Raw genomic sequence first — 24,437 nt, 5'->3', positions numbered from 1 at the left:
TGTCTACATTCCGCCGACCCCACCTGCTTGACGGATCTGATAGATATTCAATTTCCCTGGGGTAATCTGTGGAAGAAGACTTATCAATCTCAAATCTATCCATGTTAACAGCACCTCCGCTATCCGGTACAAGGATTGTGGCTTTGTACCCGCTTGGTTTTGGATGTATATCAATACTGTCTTTCCTAACACAAGTGGCTCTTGGCCCATACGTCTTGAATATTGCTAGTAGCTCTCAGAAACTGATATGAACAGATGACTCTTGAGAAATCCATTTTCTTGTTAGATGCAAATGATCTAGTGTCACTGCATTCTTCCTGTGAAGCATTTCCGAACAAAGAAAGGTCTGGTGCTGTGAAGCATTTCCGAACAAAGAAAGGTCTGGTGCTGTGAAGCATTTAAGAACAGGGAAAGATCTGACATCTTAATTTCCAAAGAAATTCCTTGATAACTGTTTGCAATCTTTCTACCAACTCAGCAGGTGGAGTTGGTTTTTAATTACTATAATAGAACTTTATTCTTTTCCAATGTAGATCGATATGAAATTGGAAACCCTATTCTTTAGATGTCCCATCAGAACAAATTTATCTAAAGAAAAGCCATGGTCCTTTGGAGAGTTATACAAATCTGCATTGACATGGGTTGTCATGGGCTCCAACATCTTGAACTTTTTCAATAAAAAAAGAAAGAAATAACTGAATCCTTTTCTCATCCAAAAAGGAACTATCCATATTATCATTCCCAAATAAAGAATCATATGAATCAGAACCAGAAAGGACTCCTTCAAATTGACCAGGATTCGCAATCGATCTAGTAACCTAAGCAATGACACGTTCTGAATTTGAATTCTTTCCAACAATCGCTTAAAATTAACCTATTGTTTAGGTATAAAAGAAGTTTTCATCACCAAATACTTAACCACAATCACCAGGAATACTTGTGGGGCCGTCCTGGGACCGAAACATAGGCACTTGAATTGGTAAACCCTTGACCTGTGTACAAAACATAGGTCTTTCCTTGAATTGAGGTGAATAGGAATGTGAAAATATGCAACAGATAGATCAGTTGATAACCTCCCACCTTTTTTTTTTTTTTTTTTTTTTTTTTTTTTTTTTTTTTTTTTTTTTTTTTTTTTTTTTTTTTTTTTTTTATTGCTCCTGGATCTGTCAGAGTGTGAATGAAGGGTGTAAAGTGTTGGGGGGCAGTGAAGGGAGTGGTAAAGAATAGAGGGTTAGGAATGAATGTAGAGAGTTTTGTATGAGAAAGTGATTGTACCAACTGTGATGTATTGATCAGAGTTGTGGGGAATGGAAATGACGCAGAGACAGAAAATGGTGTTCGAGATGAAGTGTCTGAGGAGTATGACTGGAGTATCTTGATTAGATAGGGTTAGGAACGAAGTAGTAAGGGTGAGAATGGGTATAAGAAATGAATTAGCAAAAAGAGTGGGTATGAATATGTTGAGGTGGTTTGACCATGTAGAAAGAATGGAAAAGGACTATCTGTTGAAGTAGGAGATTCAGCATATGAAGCTTCATTCGTGGTGGATAACGGGGGAGGGTTTGCTGCAGCATCCTGGCAGTACCAACCAAACTCACTGAATCCCTCGTCAGGCTGAGAAGAGCAAAAAGTAAAACAAGTTCCCTTTTGTTATTTCTTTTTATGCCAGCTACCCCCCAAAATTGGCGAAGTGCCATAGATCTGTCAAGGGTGTTTCTATTGGAAACTGTGAGAACTGTAAATTTGTTGAGGGCCAACACATCTAGAACTGGTCTCCAACACTTTAAAGCTTTGGGTACTAGGAATAATTTGTTGCAAATTACTTTCAAGATTTGTGATTTGTTCCTACATGAATACAAATCCCATTCTTAAATGTTTTACTATCTATGGAAATGCCAAAGCAGTTTAGTCCTGTACAGCAGCAAATGTGATGACTCCTATCAACCTCCTAATGACCTGGCTACTAAGATGAGGCAGGTGTTAAGCTAGGTCACTACCAAGGACTGGTAAATGGAGAAGGAAAACCGTATATTCGTGTGGAGGAAATGTTGTCTGAATGCAAGATCATTATGAAAATGGATTGCATACATTTGGCCACCTTCCTCCTTGTATGAGAGGATGATGGAGAAACTTCAAAACAAAACTTACTTATTAGATAAGTTGCTGAATCATGTGGGTTCCTGTTATAATCAACAAGTTTGGAACTTCCCACTTGGAGAGCTACCATAGAAACATAATTTTCCACAAGATGAACTGAGAGGCCTTCGTACTCCTCACACCAGTTACTTAAATCGCAATATTGTCCTTGACATGGGACACAGAGAAAGTGGATCATGATCAACACGAAACAATTCCCTAGAACAAACAACGTGATGGTTGGTAATAAATTCAGAGGAAGACATATTTAAATATCCAAATGAACTAAAACTTGAACAATCTGGAGAAGGGGTAGTATGCCAGGCTGTTGCGACACAAATATTTAGAAGACAAAGAGAGAGCGACACACTATAGACTCGCATCTTACCATTTATCGCATTACTTTACTAAAGGCATGAGCTGGTTAGAAGGAAAAGAAAATTGGAAAATTAAAAAAAAAAAATTGACAGGTAAATGTTGATGAACCCGAGCTTCCAAAGAGAAACATAGAGAAACAATATGAACATCATGGGAGGTTCATAGAAATAAATGATTGATATTATAACTAGTAAGGTTGGTTCTCCAGTCGGGACATCTGATCATGCCTTGATTTCATTATTAGTGAAGACTGAGCAGCCTGTCCCTGATATATCATATTCTTGTAAAATTTATATGAAATCCCAAGCAGACTGGAATGGGATTTTACATGATCTTTTGTGCTTGAATTGGTCACAATTATATAATAGTGTAGATCCTGTTGTCCCTTTGAATGAGAATCTAGTCAACATAATTGATAGGCGTATCCCTTCTCGTGTGCTAAGGTATCGAGTGAAGGACAAACCGTGGTTCAATGATGATTGTAGACGTGCTTATTTGGAGAAACAGGAGGCCTATCATCTTTGGAAGGGGAACAGATCAGATTTGACCTGGAACAACTATACTCAGCTTCGAGCTTTTGCTCAGAGAGTTTATGTCTCAACTGAAAAGGAGTACAATTTAACCATAAAAGAAACACTTTCTGGTACAACTCAGGAACATAAATGGTGGTCTACCCTTAAATCTGCACTCTTTGGTGTAGATGCAACAGTTCCTCCTTTACTTAAACCAGATGGCTCAGTCACTCACTGTCCAAAGGAAAAGGCAACCCTTTTGGCTGATGTTTTTGACAGTAAACAGAGTAATGAAAAACTTGAACTTCCTCATTCCTGTTTTCCTGAGGCTAAACTAACTAGTTTAGCTTTTCGATCTCGTGAGATTAAAGCTCTGTTGATGGACCTTGATGCTTATGGAGGTGTAGACCCAAATGGTATTTTTCCTTTGTTTTTTATAAAGACAGCAGATTTCTTAGCTCCAAAGTTATCTGTTATTTTGCGCAAGTTAGCAAGAAGAGGAGCTTTTAGCACTAGTTGGAGAATTGGTAATGTTACTCCTCTATGTAAATGTGTTTGTGGTAGCTCAAGTCCCACTGATTACCGCCCAATTTCCATAACTCCCATATTATCTAAAGTTTTTGAACGTCTTCTGGCAAAACGTCTTAATAGGTTTGCTGAAGGTAATCATCTATTCCCTAGTTTGCAATTTGGTTTTCGTAAAGGCCTTGGAGCATGTGATGCCCTTCTTACAATCTCCAATGCTGTACAGAAATCCCTTGATTGTGGTCGGGAAGTTCGTATGATTGGCCTTGATTTTAGTGCTGCCTTTGACCGTGTTAATCATGAGGCCCTTGTTTTCAAACTGAAACAGTTGGGAGTGGGTGGGTTGTTTCTTAGCATTATTATTGATTTTTTAAGTAATAGATCTCAAAGAGTTGTTGTTGATGGGCACCATAGTGATTATAGGAATGTGATATCCGGTGTTCCACAGGGTAGTGTTCTAGGCCCATTACTTTTCATACTATATATATTGGTGTGCTACTGTCTTAAGCACACATTTGAGTATGAGTTGTTTTCAAATGTATTTGAATGGTTTACTGAACACATTTTAGTAGTTTTTAAGTTTTATTGTGAATAACAACTGAGTTAAACATCTCCATCACTGGAGGAAGCTGTGTTGGTCCACATGACCAATTCTGGTGAAGTTTTGATATGAACTCAACAAATTACTGATATCCCAAAAATCGTACACTTGCTTTAATTTGGATAAGTGACGGAATCGGAAGACACCTGCATCCGGTGACGTCACAAACTTTCACACGAAGAGATAATGTGTTGACACTAAGAAAGAATGACAACTTAGCATCTTACATCCTGTACACAATTTGAGTTGACCATAGCAAATCTCACGGCCAGCTCTTCCAACCAACATGACATATTACGTCATTTGTTTTAAACATGTAATATTACTATTCTAAATATTACATAAGCTCGGCCAGCTATCTCAATTTTTTTTTTTTTTACAAAAATTTAACAACAAGCCGAAACATGGTTATTAGGTGTGACTGGACATACGTATCATTCATTGTCCAAAACTAGCTATATCCAACTGAGGACGAATGTCCAAATAGGCACATCAAAACTAATAACAATAATGCATACAAAAAAGATATTACCAAAGCAAAAAGAAAAATGCATGATAAAACCAAGATCATATATATGGTACATTGCTAGCAAATGATTACATGGTACCAAAAAACAAAACAAATTCTGACTTACAAATGATTCGGTAACTTGATAAAGAATAATTGTTACCTTTGTCAGAAACAAGATACTCAATTTTTAGTGCACAAATACAAATTCCTGGTACGTACACGTACCACGGTTTCGTACATATATATATATATATATATTTGTATATAGGGCTGATACATTTTATTAGATGCCCATAGATTCTGTTATATATCTTATATATATTTTTTTTTTTTTTTTTTTTTTTTTTTTCTCTTTTCTTTTTTAACATTCCGGCTTATATATTTTTATTAGATGCCGAGAGAAAAAAATGATTTATATCCTTTTTTATTTTATTTACTTTTTTAAATGTTTTTTTAAATGTATTTTTAACAATGCAAATGTAGAGAATTTCTTTAATTACATATTACTAGCGTACTAATCAGCTTTTCATACAAACATCATCCTGACAAATTACTCCCTTAGCGAATGAGGTGGCCACTCATACAGCTTTGAACTGGATCAAGTAAGGGGTATTGTCAGGGCTATTCAACTCGTTCCTTTGTAGCTGCTTGCTGTGCCGTAACCTACGCCAAACAAGGATGTTCACGGCGATAAAAATTAACGCCGTTCCAAATAAACCTGCTAGTAATATAGGGTGAAGAATCTCTTTGTAAGTCGGCGACAGGTGGTCCTTTTCGGTAAGTTTCATTAAGCGTTTCGCCACACTTCCTTTATAGGGGAGAGGAAGTGCGGGCGTTGTAGAGGTCCACGTGAAGTTCGCGAAGTAAGCTCGTTCTCTGATGATTGTCCGTAGGCCAGTCACCATGGAATTCGGGGAAGTCCCGATACAGCCATCTGCTGCGACGAAGATGTGGTTGAATGATGTGGATCCGTCAGGGCATGATACATTGAAGCCGTCCTTGTCGTATCGTATCCACGAGCCATTATTTAGTCTGCAATTGAATTCTTTATTGTCAAAGGGATAAAGCTTATCCAGACAATTTTCACTTGTATGGGAGAGAGCACCGTCTAGCACTATACCTAACTCGCATGAATCCATCAAGTTTTTACGGAATTAAAATGAGTCAGCTGTACATATTTTTCTATCCATTGCGTCTGAACAGTGAGTTAATTGATTTAAGTCTTTAATGACCGTATATGTTTCCTTGTCTGGGGAAATCAATACGTGTCCTGTCAAACTGGATATTACTGGATTTGAGTGATTCGTCATGAAAGTCGGAAATGGTGATATCCTGTAAGATTGCCAGGCATCAGAAGAATCAAAGGGAATTGTAATCCTAACCTTGTTATTATCTACGTTTACTGTAATTAGGCTGTAATAAAATTCTAACCTATGTTCGTCTAACAAAGGAACATAGCCTAGTTTATCCCTAGTGTTCTCCAGAACCAATTTTAAGTAACGTATAGGCAACAAATGGGGCGACAATACACCTTTAGTTGCTAACGTGATAGCTTCTACATAATCCTTGGATTTCTCAATGAAATGTGCAATTCTGTTATGTATGTGATCTATCTTTGAATCATAATACGTTAATGTTGCTAACAAATCCTGTACTTCCATAATTTGAACGATATTATCTGAATGTTCATTTAACAAATCCATAATTTTATTGATTGAAGCTAACTGATCCCTTAGTTCTGACATAATCAATTCATCTTTATGAGTCAAGAACTCAATTTTCTTATTTTGATTACTAATTTTAAGACGATTGGAAAGTCCTAAACCTAAACTTGCAACAGACCCAAAGATGCTTAATGCAGCATAAATGAACGGATTCCGTCTTTCTTTTTGTTCGTGTCCTACAGTCCACATCAAAAGGTCATAAGCCAAAGATCCTGTCTCTCCAGTCTTATTTTTTAAGTCATCAGATAGCATCTCTGCAACTTTTAATGTTGATCCAAGCAAACTCTTAGTAGTCAAATGAAAATGTCTCCTATACAACTCATCCAATGATGCAGAAAACCTTGAAATGGCGGTTCTTAAGCTAGTGACATCATTCTCTTGAAGAAAAATTGCTTGCATATGCACTTCGACAATTACGTTGGTTGACGTAATAAAAATGTCTTCTTGTCTTTCAACTATATTTCCATATTTAAAATATATATTCTTAGTCTTAGAACTCATCCCATACGAAAAAAATGTCTGAGCGAACAATATCACTCCCAACAACAAAAAATTCATCTTGGAAACCTGTAACGAGAATAAATATATGTAATTACGCCTGTATTAAAAAGAAAACTTTTTAGTTACAAAAATTAAAATTTTTTCTCACTTCTTTTTAATTTCTTATGTGAGACAATGGTACTATTCTCTCATCCGTGGGTTGGGCTACGTTTTGAATTCTAAACCTATTGGCCGTTAATATTTCCAAAATGTTAAATGGGCCTTCAAACTTAGGTGTTAGTTTATAGTTGAGCCCTTTTCTGACATTGATTTGAATATAGATGTTATCACCCACGGTATATGTTTTAGTTGGTTTCGCTATTTTATCATGATTCCTTTTCATTATGATTTGTGATTCTTCTAAATTCTTTCGAAGGATATCATATCGACTTATACTTGCATTTATACATTCTTTTAAAGGATTTGATAGATTAGTTGTAGGCGTTAATACATGGAAAGGTGTTCTAACTGGGGTACCATACAATGCTTCATGCGGTGACATTTTAATTGATATATGATATGAATGATTCAGAGTACTCAGTGCCGCCGGTATTGCAATATCCCAGTTGGGGTCTGATCCCCCTAGTGTTACCCTTAATATATTTAATATCTTCCTATTTGCTCTTTCCACTAGCCCATTCGACTCTGGGTGATATATCATGGTATTAACCTTCTTTATGTTGAGGAATTCACACAATGAGATAAGAAAGTGATTATTAAATTCACCACCCGAGTCTGAGATTATCATGTGTGGAATTCCATGTTTACAAATGTAACACTCGTAAAACTTCCTAGCGCATTCAATCGCAGTTTTAGTTTTAAGCGCTATTAGTTCTGTATATCGAGTTAAAGCATCTATAATTACTAAGAGGTGCTTATTCCCTCTGTCTGACTCGTAAAATCCTGTTAACAAATCTAAATGTATTCTTTCAAAGGGTTGATTGGGAACAGGATAAGCTCCTAAGCTAACAGGTGTTTTCGTATGCCCTTTGTTTTCCTGACATGTGCGACAATTAGCTATGTGTCTTTTTATATCTGTAAGCATTGTATGCCAATAAAACAATGATTTGGCTTTCTGTGACATTAATGAGAACCCAGGGTGTCCATGTAATGGATTTGAATGCAACCAATTCAGGACAGTGGAAACAAGTGAGTTTGGTACTACTACCTGGTCGTTAGTTACATGTGGTGTATTGCGGGTTTTCCTTGTCACAGTCCTACACAGAATATTATCTTTGATTACATAATTCTGCTGCTTATACTTTATATATTCTTTTTCTTTATGATTGCCTTTCAAAGCATTTATAATTGTTTCTATTTTCTGATCTTTTCTTTGCTCAGTCTGTAACAATTCAGCACTCCAGCCTAAATCTTCTTGTTCAGATATTGTTTTTACAATAGGCATGGATGTTGATATATCTATTAATTCAGCTAAAGACTCCGTACAAGATGACACGGGGTTGCGTGATAATGCATCCGCAATGATATTTGCTTTCCCAGGTAAATACCCGATTCTTGCGCCAAAATCTTGAATGATTAAATGCCACCGAGTTCGTTTAGGGCTGTGATTGAAGCCTTTAAAGAACTCTGTTAGTGGTTTATGGTCAGTAAGAACCTTAACGGGATAACCGTAAATTATGAACTTAAAATGCACTAGCGAATTAACAATAGCTAGTCCTTCCTTGTCTATTACTGCATACTTACTTTCGGAAGTTCTCAATTTTCGAGAATAGAAAGCTATCGGGAAAAACTGTTTATCATATTGCTGAAGCAATACCCCTCCTACTCCTAAGTCTGAGGCGTCTGTTGCAATGAAGAATTCCTTACCGAAGTCAGGAAATTTTAAGATAGGAGAACTACACAATTCATCTTTCAAAGTATTAAACGCCTGTTGATGTTGCTCAGACCATATGAAATCTACGCCCTTCTTTGTAAGATCAGTTAAAGGAGCGGCTATTATTGAATAGTTGCGTATAAAACGCCTGTAATATCCACTACAACCCAGAAATTGCTGTATTCCCTTGACATTAGTAGGTATGGGAAAATTACGTATAGCCGACACCTTATCATGGACTACTTTAAGACCTTGGCTTGACACCATGAAACCCAAATATATCAATTCTGTTTTGAAAAATTCACACTTACTAATCTTTACCCTTAAGTTATGTTGTCTTAATCTCTGTAGTACTAGTTCTAACTTACGTAGATGTTCCTCTAAGGTGTTGGAAAAGATTACAAGATCATCCATATAGGCATGCAATATATCCCCTAACAAGTCTCCAAACACTATGTTAATCATTCTTGTAAATGTTATAGGAGCACAACGTAAACCAAAAGGCATCCGTAAAAATTCATAATGTCCCCTGGCTGTGCTGAAGGCTGTGTATGGGATACTATCTTCTTCTAATGATATCTGGTGAAAGCCTTTAAGTAAGTCCAAACTGGTAAAATATTTATTCTGACCTAACAAAGACAAAATATCGTCAGTACATGGCACTGGGAATCGATCAGGGATCGTTTCCTCGTTTAGACGACGAAAGTCGACGCAGATACGCCATGTTCGATCTTTTTTCGGTACAACTATTAAAGGAAAATTATAAGGGCTATTTGATTTTCTAATGACTCCTTCCTCTAACATTTTACCTACTTCATCATTTATTTCATTCTGGAATTTCATAGGGAGTCTGTACGAGGGTACATATATAATTTTCTGTTTGTCTTTTAACCTTATTTGATGCTCGATCACATCTGTTTTTCCTAAGGATCCATCCGTAGTGGAAAAGACATCTGTATATTTATTTAAAAGTTCAAAAATTTTCTGCTGAATTTCTTCGTCTTGAATGTCCTTACTGATTTTATTTTTAATAGATCGTAAAAGGGATTCATCCGCAACTGATTTAGAGTGATTGATTTCAGCAACGGTAAGAATACGATGTTTATAAACTTCTACATCCAAGATATGTTGATTTTTGTGAATTACTAAAGTGTTATTTAAATGATTACAGACTTCGATATTACATTGCTGATGTGAGCCTACTGTATAAATAGCTTGTGTGACAGACAATCCGTTGGTTTTCAAAGTATCGGAAAGGATTAATATTTCAGATCCCGGTAGTGTTTTCTTTATTTGCACTATTAAATTCGAAGGTATGTTTGGTTCGATATATTGCGTGCAAGATGATATTACGGGTGAACGAGAATTCTGCTGGGTCGCGTGTATTATTTCTTTATTAGTGAGACAAGTTATTGGTTCTTCAACGTACGTTACGGTTACATTTGTCGTCTCCTTTTTATCCAAAACTGACTTTAAAGTATCAGAAGACTTATAGAATTTCCCTTTGATATACACGCCGTGCTTTGCAGGAGCTAAGATAATGTTTTGATTTCCCATAGATGGGTATCCTATAATTACAGCTGGATACATATTAATGTTTTTCACAACAACAAATGTATCGGCAAACGTGCGATTACCGACTCTGAACTGAATATGAGTTATGCCTATGACGTTTAATTCATTATTTCCTATACCTGAAAGTCTGATTCCTGATTTTTCAATCGGAAAGTTCGAAAACAACAAATGATGCGTCTTCAAATCCATAATATTACGTGGACTACCAGAGTCAAAAAATAACGTAAAGGATTTGTGTTCTAAATTTACAGCATATAAGGTTGGCCGTAACTCATTTTGGCTTATTATTGTATGAATTCGTTGCAAATCTACGGGAGCATGCACTGTTTTACTTAATTCGGCCGTGTGTTTCATAGGAAAATCTATTGTCTCACAATTATCTGATAAAACATTAAATTGATTATTCAATACTATTGATGTTGACATAAATGACCTTGACCCAACATCACTCTCTTCCCCTCTAGAGTTAACTATGTGGTATTTGCTTTGCTCTGCACATTCTGAAAATTAGGCTGACTTTGCGAGGTCTGGTTTGACGGCCCAGGCTCAGCGATATTTGAAGAAGTGTTTGTTTGTTTCGGACTCTGAACTGCATTGACATTTTGTTGTTTCTTCTTATTGTTAAAATGAGGATTTTTCTTTTTATTTCCATATGGAACTGACTGTGGAATTGACTGTGTATTTCTAGGATATTGTTGTGTCTTACGCGCGTAACATTGACTATAAGAATGTGATCCTGTGTTGTGAACTGAACAAAATTTCGTTCTACAGTCTGCGCTTATGTGACCTTGACGTTTGCAGTTGTAACACGTCACTCCCGCTACTGGATTATTAATTACGTTCACTGTTTGTGGTTTTGTTTCATTCTTAGCAAAAACTTGAGTTAACACGGGATCGAGATCTGGACACTTGGACATGTGTTTCTTTATCTGTTTATAGACATCCAATTCCGTACTTGCAGGCATTAACTTCTTATCAAAGCACCGCACTAAAGCTTCAGGCAACATAAGTGTCATGCAAGTTAAATACATTAATCGTAAAAAATCTTTCACGGAGATATTATCGTTAGTAACCCAAGTGGAATTACCTAAAATGTCCTGATATTCGTTAAGCCTATCAGCTATGAGAGCTGCTCTCTCAACAACATTAAGCCGATTCATAGTGGCTTGATTAAGTGTATTTCGTAACGTTAACACTACATCCAAAGCTTCCTCACCCCCATAGATCGCGCGTAACCTAACTTTGAAATCATCCCAAGTAACTGCTTCCTGAAATGAAACACCTCTTAAATACGCACTCGCATCCCCCTTAGAAAAATCTATAAAACTTTTAGCTTCTTGTAATTGTACAAAAGGACCTACGATTTGTTTGGCATTTAAATGGGCATCAACGGATGAAATCCATGACTCCACATTTTGTGGCAAGAACCCGTTGACACGGCCTTGAAAAGGAAGGATTGCTGACCTGGCATTTACAAGCGTCACAATTGGAGGAGGATTAGCCTGGCCTACACCACTAGGTCCAGGGGTAGGGCTGACAGGAGGAGCCATGACTGCTGTATTCTTTTTTTTTCTATCTCTTTGACCCCTTTCAATCCTATCAAAATATCTATATGAGTACAGACGCCCACTGCGTAAACGCATATGTATAATAAAATTCCCCCAACAATGTTACTAATCCCAATACATTTCCCCCCAAGAGTTTATGAAAGAAAAAGGAATTAGCACAAAGAAAGAAAAATTCTAAATGAGAATTCGGAGTTTCTTATAACAAAGTTTAGGAATTCACTCACCCCAGTAATAATTGACTAACGACTTGTGATAACTACACTTCACTGCACAAACTGAAATGAATACAAAATCTTTGTACTTAGCTTATATATGAAGTCGAGTCGTCTCTCTCTCTCTCTCTCTTGATGTTTTGTTAGCGATGTCTCGTTCTAGTTTCTTGTAGAATGTAGGTCTTCCTGGATATGTTTTGCAATAGTTGAATGCCAGTCCTTGGGTTTCCTAGGATGTTGATTGAAGATTCTATTTGTATACTAACATATGTTGGTGTTAGCATTTCCGTTGGACTTAGTCAAAATTGTAGATTTTTGTAGATAGTTCTGAGTTCTTGAAGATCTTTATCAGGTATTACAGCTTTTATTTTGAAGTCTTGAAGATCATTCTTTGGTTTTACAGCTTTTATGTTGAAGTCTTGAAGATATATCTCTGGTTTTACAGCTATTTATTTTGAAGTCTTGAAGATATTTCTCTAATTCTTAGAGTTTAACCGCTGTCTTTGAGTTTAATCGCTGCCACCATTTATTGGTGTGCTACTGTCTTAAGCACACATTTGAGTATGAGTTGTTTTCAAATGTATTTGAATGGTTTACTGAACACATTTTAGTAGTTTTTAAGTTTTATTGTGAATAACAACTGAGTTAAACATCTCCATCACTGGAGGAAGCTGTGTTGGTCCACATGACCAATTCTGGTGAAGTTTTGATATGAACTCAACAAATTACTGATATCCCAAAAATCGTACACTTGCTTTAATTTGGATAAGTGACGGAATCGGAAGACACCTGCATCCGGTGACGTCACAAACTTTCACACGAAGAGATAATGTGTTGACACTAAGAAAGAATGACAACTTAGCATCTTACATCCTGTACACAATTTGAGTTGACCATAGCAAATCTCACGGCCAGCTCTTCCAACCAACATGACATATTACGTCATTTGTTTTAAACATGTAATATTACTATTCTAAATATTACATATACACATGACATGTGGTTTGGCCTAGAAAACAAGCTTGTTGCATATGCAGATGATGCTACTCTCTTTGCATCAATTCCATCCCCTGAATGTAGATCTAGGGTTGGTGAATCCCTTAATAGAGATTTAGCTAGAATTAGTGCATGGTGCAAATTATGGGGTATGAAGTTGAATCCTAACAAAACTCAAAGTATGATTGTAAGTAGGTCAAGGACGGTGGCTCCTCAACATCCGGATCTCAGTATTGATAATGTTTCTTTAAATATGTATGACTCTTTCAAAATTTTAGGTGTGATTCTCGACAGTAAATTTACTTTTGAGAAACATATAAGGTCTGTGTCTTCTTCAATTGCACAAAAAATAGGCTTATTGAGAAAGTCTTTCAAGATTTTCGGTGATCAATCTATTCTGAAGAAGTGTTTTAATTCTTTCATTCTACCTTGTTTTGAGTATTGTTCTCCTGTTTGGTCTTCAGCTGCTGATTCTCATCTTAATTTGTTGGACAGAAACTTACGGTCTATTAAATTTCTTATTCCTGATCTAGATATTAATCTCTGGCACCGTCGTTCAATTAGTTCATTATGCATGTTGCATAAGATTTTTCATAACTCTGACCATCCTTTATATTCAGATCTCCCTGGACAATTCTATCCTGTTCGTAATACTAGGCAGGCAGTTAATTCTAATAGCCAGGCCTTCTCCATCACGAGACTCAATACTACGCAGTACTCTAGAAGTTTTATTCCAGCTGTTACCAAGTTGTGGAATGATCTTCCTAATCGGGTGGTTGAATCAGTAGAACTTCAAAAGTTCAAAGTTGGAGCAAATGCTTTTTTGTTGACCAGGCGGACATGAGTCTTTTTATAGTTTATTTATGACATATTTGTTTTTGATGCTGTTAATAGTTTATATATGACATGTCTGTTTTGACGTTGTTACTGTTTTTAGAATGATTTATTGTTAATTTGTTCTCTTCATTTATTTATTTCCTTATTTCTTTTCCTCACTGGGCTATTTTTCCCTGTTGGAGCCCCTGGGCTTATAGCATCTTGCTTTTCCAACTAGGGTTGTAGCTTGGATAGTAATAATAATAATAATAATAATAATATTAAACTGATAAAAGCACATAGTGAATGTTTCAATATTACATTCAAGATCTCCTTATCTCATTAGAATCATAATTTTTATGTAAAGTGAGGCAGATAAAGGAATTAGATGTAAAGTCCCAGTTTTTACTCTAACCTAAAGGCAGACATTAACAGAACACATGCACATCTACCAACAAAAGAAAAAGTGTAGTCTACATGCAACAAATACTGTACTAAAATACCATAACAGTCTACCCCTTTATCTAAGAAAACACAAAAACTACAGAAAAATAAAAGCGATCAATAATTAATAAAAGTATTTCTAAAAGTATTCAATGTACATCTGACATGCTTGTTTAAAAAAAACCTGGCCAAGATCAAACCACAAGCAAGTAATCAGTCCTGGAGGAACATAAGTTAACAGGATAATTATTCTCACCAACCACCAGCTGCATGGTACATTAGCTCACCAAAGGAAGAAGTTCACTAAAAATGCTGAAAGAGAAGGGTTAACGTCACTCATTACAATGTGAAAAAAAAAATCTTTTATTTTGTGAAAACATTCACCCATTAGATCCCAATATCACAGATCATCTAAGTATCGTACAGAGTGTAAAACAGTGATAAAAGATTTAGAATGTGATCATAACTTTTACACTGAATATACTATCACCTACGACCATTACTCACAGCATGTAAAGACTACAAAAAGAAAACTTTTAGGACATTAATGTAAAATCTCAAGATTTGAAACACCGATAGCTTTCCAGAAATTGAGACGATGGTGAGTAAACAATAGATTGTTATTAATATATTTTATTATTTTAATATTTATATTGTAGCCATCATGCTATCATCACTGAAGCCAGTAGCTATGATAATATTAGCATGACGACTACAAGGTAAGATTCATGCTAATAATACCAATACTGTGACATATATACATACAGTATATATAGCTCTTTCATCAATTACAACAGTATTTTTTCCAAAAATAGGTCTGCCATTAATATTAAAATAGTTTCCCCACATCAGTGAGTCACTTTACTTGATACTAATATGGCTAGCCATAAGTATCTATTTTCAAACCAGAGATGAGAACTGGAGTGATTGTAGAAAGGAATTGGACAGATAAATGGGACAAAACTGTCACAATAAGCGAGGAAGAATTGTTGCATCTAGGAACTAGAGGAATGCTACATAGAATCTTTAGTATGGTCTATTGTGTGCTATACTATTCTTACCACTGGAGGTGGTGATCTCATACAGGTAATGGGCCCCAAAACCCTATTGCCTCCATAATCATAAGATTTCACTATATTAAACCTCTCAAACTATCATTAAAATTACCTGAGGAGCCAATGGGACCATCGAATTGGTTGAGCTCTCTGCAGGTGGGTGTAGCCAGGCATCAGAATATCTTTTTCATTTTCTGCTCTTTCCACTAATACCTGGAAAAATGAGTGAACAGACTGAGTGTCAAGTAGAGTAAATATGATTACATAAGCTGCTGTATCCATCAGTTGCAGCACCTGATATACTGTACATGAAAGATGTCTCAGGGAATATACAACATGTCTGTATAACTTTTATTTATGCAACACTGACAATATAGAATATTTCGTAAAACTATTTTACACTTCGTAGCATAATCAAATTAAACTCTGAACTAGCGATTCTATTTTTCCTAACTAGACAGCAGTGAAGCTTGATAAAAGACAAGAATGTTCAGAACAAATTTTCTGGAAGAGGGATTAAGTGCATAAGCTCCTCTGGAAACATAAATAAACCAGATGTCAAATGGAATATAAATGTCACTGTTTTTAAATCTGTATGTTATCTTTGTGCCTTACCATTTGATATATGTGAACGTGCAACAATGAATAATCCAAGTAGCTATAAAAATGATTTGATAAAGCTGTTTTTAAATTCTTAAAATAAAACCATTACAATGATTGATTCAATTATCAATAACCCTGAGTAAAAAAATGTCAAAAACATGATATTAGTATTTTACAATACCTTTGAAAAACCACCAATTCTTATTCCTAAGACTTAATTCTCCTACAAAGAATTTTGTTCATAAACAAGATGAAAATTAGAACAAGGAAAAAATAATAGGAGATGAAAAGGGATTAGATGAAAAGTATAAGACAGGATGCAACCCAGCTGTGTATATGCCCTCTCGGGATCACAGAGCGACACCTCACCAATGGCAGTTACTTTGCAAACCTAAACCTGAGGCTTTCCAGAACTTTGCCAAAATAGATATGTAATATATATAAAGAGAATTCTTTATGTGAAAGTGACTGTACCAAATATGATGTATGGATTGGAGTTGTGGGGAACGAAAGTGACGGAGACAAAAATTGAATGTGTTCGAAATGAAGTGTTTGAGGAGTATGGCTGATGTATCTCGATTAGATATGGTTAAGAATGAAGAAGTGAGAGTGAGAACGGGTGTAAGAAATTCTTCGGGTGTAAGAAATTCTTTAGCAGAGTGGATATGAATATGTTGAGGTGGTTTGGCTATGTAGAGAATGGATAATGGCAGCCTGCTGATTAATTTGAAGTTTTCTGGCATACTGATATCTAAGGTCATTGATGCTGCAGCCTGCTGAAGAAGGTGATGAATGCAAGAGTTGATGGGAGAAGTACAAGAGGAAGCCCAAGGTTTAGACGGAGGGATGGAGTGAAGAAAGCGCTAGGTGATAGGATAGAAGTGAGAGAGGCAAAAGTGTGTGCCAGAAATAGGAATGAAGGGCGAGCGATTGTGACGCAGTTCCAGTAAGCACTCCTGCTTCCTCATGTTGCCATGGTGATTGCTTGAGTAGCAGCAGTAGGAGATTCAGCATAATATTATGAAACTTCATGTGTGGTGGATAAAGGGGGAGGGCGGGCTGTGGCACCCTAGCAGTACCGACCAAACTCAACTGAGTCCCTCGTGAGGCTGAGAGGAGCAAAGTAAAGAAAAGTCCCATTTTATTCTTTTTTTTTCTGTCGGCTACCCCACAAAATTGGTAGATGGATGGATGAAGAGAGACTTATGTCAGCCTGTTCAACAGAAAAAAATTTGCAGAAAATTTGAACTTCCGAAGTTCCACCAATTCAACTGCCATTCCACAATCTAGTCATAGTTGGAATAAAACTTCTACAATACTGTGCAGTATTGAGCCTTCTGATGGAGAAGGCATGGCAGTTAGAATTAAATGCATACCTAGTATGACATACTAGATGGTGCATTCTAGGAAGACCCTAATCCAAAGGATGGTCAGATTTATGAAAAATCTTATGCAACATGCACTAAGAACTAACTAAACAACGGTCCCAGAGATTAATATCTGTATCAGGAATGAGTAATTTAATAGACATCAAGTTTTTGTCCAACAAATTAAGATGAGAACCAGCAACTGAAGATCAGACAAGAGAACAATATTCAAAACAAGGTAGAATAAAAGAATTAAAAGACTTCTCCAAAAAAGTTAGCTCTCCAAGATCCTCAAGATTTTCTCAATAAGCCAATACTTTGTGCAACAGAAGAAGAAATGGACCAAATGAGTTTCTCAAAAGGAAATTGTATATAGTAAATGAAGCATTATCAATGCAGAGATTTGTATGTTGAGGAGCCAGTGTCCTTGATCTACTTACAATCATAATTTGAGTTTTGTTAGGGTTCAGCTTCATGCCCTATAATTTTCACCATGCATTAATTTTAGCTAGATCTCTATTAAGGGATTTAGTAACCCTAAATCTGCATTCAGGAAATGGAATTGATCCAAAGAGAGTAGCATTAATTGCAAATCCATTGATTTTTTTTTTTTTTTTTTTTTGCCAAACTATGTATATACTGTATAGTAAGGAAAATAATTGGCCAAAAAAACTACCCTGAGAAAAACCATATATCACATTTCTATACTCACTATAGAGCCCATCAATAAGTTTTCTTTGTAATCTGCTACTTAAAATTTCAATAATAATGCTAACAAAAATCCCACTAACTCCCACCTATGAGTTTGAAAAGAAGGGCCTTGTAATTAACATGGTCAAAGGCAGCACTAAAATCCAAGGACAATCATACAAATCTCCGGACCACAATGTAAGCGTGAACTAAATGTATGTTTGGTTATAAATAACATGACCCTTGTGGCTCGCAAGTCTACCTTTTTACGATCTGGTACTAACCCTTGGGATCATGCAGCATCTAACTATAAAAAAAAAAAAGGTTTTTTGAAGATGGGAAAACCTAGCCTTTACAGTTAAGTCTTTGAGGATCAATTAGCAATTACGTCAAATATAAGGTATTCCTTCGTCATGCGTGTGCGTGCCTGCGTATGTGTAAATGAGTTTGATAAGGTTGATTTTTTATGAATCTATCAACTGTACTATATGTTTTTCATAAATCTTTTATTTGTTATATAACTAAATGTGTTGGGACTAGGGAATAGAGACTTTTTCTTGTAAACCAAACATATATCTGTTATGGGACTTGCACACCCAACTTTCACCTTGGATTATAAGGGCCATTTCTATCCATAAAAGGTTAACCATGCCTAACGATGGTCACTATTCCCTGTTGGCCCTATTATTTTCCTCTCATTTTGTAGTTATCATTTTATAGGCAGTTATGATTTATAACCATGGGAATTTTAATCATGTCAAAAAAGTCATGACTTGGGTTGAATACACTTTCTACAAAATTGTTTTCCAGTATAATGATATTTCAATCTTCATTATATTCTTCCTATTTATTATTTACATCATCAATAAAATGGCTTATCTTATTATTCTCATCTCATAATTTTACTGAAGGGTTATAAAGTCCCTCTCCAAGTTGTTGGAATCACGAAGGATTATTTTCCAGCTCTTATAATCTTGTTATTACATACATCATTTTCATCGTTATAGTCGATACTTATGAAATCACTTTCCGAAGGGCACATGAAGACATTCTAATATTACAGTTGTGTGCAAATACTTCTTGATGAAGCAATGGTAAGAATCAGACATTTGAAAAATGTTATTTTGATAATAAAATAAATTTTTGAATATACTTACCCGGTGATTATAATAGCTGCAACTCTGTTGCTCGACAGAAAAACTCTACGGAAAAATTCGCCAGCGATCGCTACACAGGTAGGGGGTGTACTCAACAGCGCCATCTGTCGTTCAGATACCCAGTACTCATTGTAAACAAAGAACTCAATTTTCTCCTCGGTCCACTGTGTCTCTATTGGGGAGGAAGGGAGGGTCCTTTAATTTATAATCACCGGGTAAGTATATTCAAAAATTTATTTTATTATCAAAATAACATTTTTCAATATTTAACTTAGCCGGTGATTATAATAGCTGATTCACACCCAGGGGGGTGGGTAGAGACCAGCAAAATATGTTTACATCATATGAGCTAAGAATTTTTATTTCATTTTAGAAGTTATCAAAATAACTAAACAAAATAAATAGGTACCTGGTAAGGAAGTCGACTTGAACAATTACTCTGCCTTTTTAAGTACGTCTTCCTTACGGAGCCTCGCGATCCTCTTAGGATGCGGAGCGACCCCTAGGAGCTGAAGTATCAAGGGTTGCAACCCATACAACAGGACCTCATCAAAACCTCTAATCTAGGCGCTTCTCAAGAAATGACTTTGACCACCCGCCAAATCAACTAGGATGCGAAAGGCTTCTTAGCCTTCCGGACAACCCAAAAACAACAATAAAAACATTTCAAGAGAAAGATTAAAAAGGTTATGGAATTAGGGAATTGTAGTGGTTGAGCCCTCACCCACTACTGCACTCGCTGCTACGAATGGTCCCAGAGTGTAGCAGTTCTCGTAAAGAGACTGGACATCCTTAAGATAAAAAGACGCGAACACTGACTTGCTTTTCCAATAGGTTGCGTCGATTATACTTCGCAGAGATCTATTTTGTTTAAAGGCCACGGAAGTTGCGACAGCTCTAACTTCGTGTGTCCTTACCTTCAGCAAAGCTTGGTCTTCCTCATTCAGATGGGAATGAGCTTCTCGTATTAACAGTCTGATAAAATAGGATAAAGCATTCTTTGACATAGGCAAAGATGGTTTCTTAACTGAACACCATAAAGCTTCAGACGGGCCTCGTAAAGGTTTAGTTCGTTTTAAATAGAACTTAAGAGCTCTTACAGGGCATAAGACTCTTTCTAGTTCATTTCCAACCATACGATAACCTTGGAATATCGAAAGATTTTGGCCAAGGTCGAGAAGGCAGCTCGTTTTTGGCTAGAAAACCAAGTTGTAGAGAACATGTAGCCGTTTCAGATGAGAATCCGATGTTCTTGCTGAAGGCATGAATCTCACTGACTCTTTTAGCTGTGGCTAAGCATACCAGGAAAAGAGTCTTTAAGGTGAGATCTTTCAGGGAGGCTGATTGTAGCGGCTCAAACCTGTCTGACATAAGGAATCTTAGTACCACGTCTAAATTCCAACCAGGTGTAACCAAACGACGCTCCTTCGTAGTCTCAAAAGACTTAAGGAGGTCCTGTAGATCTTTATTGTTGGAAAGATCTAAGCCTCTGTGACGGAAGACTGATGCCAACATGCTTCTGTAACCCTTGATAGTGGGAGCTGAAAGAGATTGTTCTTCCCTCAGATATAAGAGGAAGTCAGCTATTTGAGTTACAGAGGTACTGGTCGAGGATACGGATACTGACTTGCACCAGTTTCGGAAGATTTCCCACTTCGATTGGTAGACTCTAAGGGTGAATGTTCTCCTTGCTCTAGCAATCGCTCTGGCTGCCTCCTTCGAAAAGCCTCTAGCTCTCGAGAGTCTTTCGATAGTCTGAAGGCAGTCAGACGAAGAGCGTGGAGGCCTTGGTGTACCTTCTTTACGTGTGGCTGACGTAGAAGGTCCACCCTTAGGGGAAGTGTTCTGGGAACGTCTACTAGCCATCGAAGTACCTCGGTGAACCATTCTCTCGCGGGCCAGAGGGGAGCAACTAGCGTCAACCTTGTCCCTTCGTGAGAGGCGAACTTCTGCAGTACCTTGTTGACAATCTTGAACGGAGGGAATGCATATAGATCTAGATGTGACCAATCTAGGAGAAAGGCATCTATATAAACTGCTGCTGGGTCCGGGATTGGTGAGCAAAATATTGGGAGCCTCTTGGTCATCGAGGTTGCGAAGAGATCTATGGTTGGCTGGCCCAAGATGGCCCAAAGTCTCTTGCATACATCCTTGTGGAGGGTCCATTCTGTTGGAATTATTTGTCCCTTCCGACTGAGACAATCTGCCATGACATTCAAGTTGCCTTGGATGAACCTCGTTACTAGTGATATGTTTAGACCTTTTGACCAGGTGAGGAGGTCCCTTGCGATCTCGTACAACGTCAGAGAGTAGGTCCCTCCTTGCTTGGAGATGTACGCCAAAGCCGTGGTGTTGTCCGAGTTCACCTCCACCACTTTGCCTTGAAGGAGAGACCTGAAGCTTTTCCAGGCCAGACGTACTGCCAGTAGCTCCTTGCAGTTGAAATGCATTGTCCTTTGACTCGAGTTCCATATTCCCGAGCATTCCCGACCGTCTAATGTCGCACCCCAGCCTACGTCCGATGCGTCCGAGAAGAGAACGTGGTTGGGAGTCTGAACAGCCAGGGGAAGACCCTCTCTTAGGTTGATATTGTCCTTTCACCAAGTCAGACAAGACTTTATCTTTTCGGAAACCGGGATCGAGACCGCTTCTAGCGTCTTGTCCTTTTTCCAGTGAAAAGCTAGATGGTATTGAAGAGGACGGAGGTGTAGTCTTCCTAGTGACACAAATTGATCCACGGATGACAGCGTCCCTACCAGACTCATCCACAGCCTGACTGAGCAGCGTTCCTTCTTCAGCATCTTCTGGATGGATAGCAGGGCTGGGGGCTGATCGTCTTGTTGTTCAGCAACGTCCTCATCAGAGGGTTCCTCATCCGAAACTGATGAGGAAATGGCAACGGAGTGGGCAACGTCTGGCTCGCTGAATCCGGTCGCACTGGTGGATGCGTGACGGAGCCGGACGCAATATCATGGAACTGCTGCACAGTCTGTGAACTGTCAACAACCATGGGTGCGCGAGGAAGCACAGCGTCAACCCGAGACTGTCTAGACCGTCTGGGTTGTGCAGGCAACACCCTACCGGGTTGCTGAGTTTTGACGCACTGCGTCAAAACAAGTCACCTCTGCTGGTTGTTGAACGTCCTGAACGTCAACAACCACCTCCGAGCGTCGCTTAACGTCAACGTGCGGCTGGCAACCCACACTGGGTCGCATCGGTGGAGGAACCACCTCAACTGGCAGACGCGAGTAGGTTACCTCAGCGTCAACAGGGCGCACAACCGACCGGTTGGAAGGTTGTTGGCCAGAAGGTTCTTCTCCGCATTTAAGTCCTCTATCAAGGACGCAAGCTTGGACTGCATGTCTTGCAGCAAAGCCCATTTAGGGTCTACGGGAGCAGGTGTGGCAACAGACGGGGTTAGCGACTGAGGCGGAACCGTTTACCATCCCTGAAAGCCTTGTTATGCGTGACATAATAGTACAGCAAAACTTCAAAGGCTCGACAACAGCTGTGAAGTTGACCTGTAAACAACTTGGAGCGTCTCCTGGCTAGGCGCCAGGGAGAGTCTACCAGAATTGAGAAGTCTATCTGGGCAGAGGCATGAACTCCCAAGCCGAAAACTTCTCTCGTGTCATATCAGACTCTCGCTCTATAAACCAGTTTAAAAGAAGGGAAAGCAAAGGCTGTATCCCCCAAACTCCTCCTGGTGAAAAACCAGTCGCCTAGCCAACGTAACGCTCTCTAGGAGAGCGAGAGAGCACTAGCTTAAAAACAACGGCTTCGAAGTAGCTAGGCCTAGTGTAAGCTCTGACGTTTAGGCGAACGAGGAGCAGCAGTTACAAAAAGATCCGGACGAAGATCCTTAAAAAAATCATCATGATTAAATTAAAGTCCATAGGAGGCTAAGCAGCTTTAGGCTCCTCTCCATCTGACAGAGTCCTCAAGGGAATATCAGTAGGAGGGAGAACAGCAACTTCCTCATCTACAGGAACCTTGTCCGATAAAAGCTGAGTCTCTCACTGGTGCATTAGTAGCGGACCAGAACGCAACGTCATGTAACTGCTTGACAGTCTGTGAACTGTCAACAACTGAACTGTCAACCACAACAGGTGCGTGAGGACGCACAGCGTCCACTCGAGACTGCTTTGACTGCCTAGACTGAGCAGTCAAAACAACTCTAGAATGCGGAGGTTTACGCACAGCGTCAAAACAAGTCAACTCCGATTGTTAGTGAACGTCTTGAACGTCAACAGGAGCATCAGCCAGTGGCCTAACGTCCAAATGCGGCTGAAAAACCACACGAGACCGCATCGAGTGTGGTTCTAAACAACCTGACTGACGTGACTAAGCTACGCCAACGTCAACAGTAAGCACAAAGGAACGTTAGGTTGGCTGAAAGCCAGGATATCGATGAGATAAACGGCTAGACTCAACGGACTAATCGGCAGAATAGTCTTCCATAAGGGAGGCAAGCATATACTGCATGTTTTGCCATACAACCCCTTAAGGATCAACGGAAATGGTTGTGGTAATAGACGAGGGTAACGTCTGTGACCGCAACACTTTGCCTACAAAAAAAGACTCTCGGAGTCTGTGTTACGCTTTTGTTAGGCGGCGAGCAGTTATCCGATGACTGCATAGGGTCAGAGCTGTCCTAATGGCTGTAACCAGGACGCTGGACCTGTCCTGAAAGGACTGACTTTCGCTTCAGGGCTTCGAAACCTTGTGACAGGTTTCTTATGCGAAAAGCCTACGGATGGCGAGGAGAAACAACGTCTCTCTCGTCTTATGGTAGGGGAGATCTTGGTAAGATACACCCGATACCATAGAGGGAAAACGTCTGTTCATTGGTCAAGGCCTCTCGAACCCATAAGTCGTTTGACATTACTTCTCCCCTGGGCTTGGGAGCATGTAAGAGGTCCCGGACTAGGTGAACGACAGACACGAACAGACGAACCCTCGGACGCAACACTGTAACACTTTGCGCCTCGGACGCAACACTGTAACACTTTGCGCATATCACTTTATCACTTCGATTTTCTGTTTTGCACTTATTTCTACCTGAAACACGCAATTCTACCCTTCATTAAAAGGTAGTAATTGCGAAATTAGTCGTATAATGCAAGCTCATAATACCAGCAAAAAACAGAAAACATATTTAAGATAAAAAGAAAAATCAGTGGCTGGGAAAGA

General features: G+C 38.3%; 2 protein-coding genes across 2 annotated transcripts in view; one reads left to right on the top strand and one right to left on the bottom strand.

Annotated features, from left to right (window-relative positions):
* Positions 1-24,437, top strand: part of LOC137651338 (F-box only protein 32-like) — a 203,417-nt gene that overhangs the window by 61,474 nt on the left and 117,506 nt on the right. The gene's annotated exons all lie outside the window — the stretch shown is intronic.
* Positions 1-24,437, bottom strand: part of LOC137650449 (argininosuccinate lyase-like) — an 87,309-nt gene that overhangs the window by 34,087 nt on the left and 28,785 nt on the right. Inside the window, exon 5 of the mRNA XM_068383675.1 lies at positions 15,540-15,640. Coding sequence (XP_068239776.1) covers positions 15,540-15,640 — 101 coding nt within the window. The remainder of the gene's footprint in view (positions 1-15,539; positions 15,641-24,437) is intronic.

The sequence above is a fragment of the Palaemon carinicauda genome, chromosome 12 (genome assembly GCF_036898095.1).
Source record: "Palaemon carinicauda isolate YSFRI2023 chromosome 12, ASM3689809v2, whole genome shotgun sequence".
Classification (NCBI taxonomy): Eukaryota; Metazoa; Arthropoda; class Malacostraca; order Decapoda; family Palaemonidae; genus Palaemon; species Palaemon carinicauda.
Note: the sequence above shows the minus strand (reverse complement) of the source record. Positions and strands in the feature narration are given on the sequence as shown.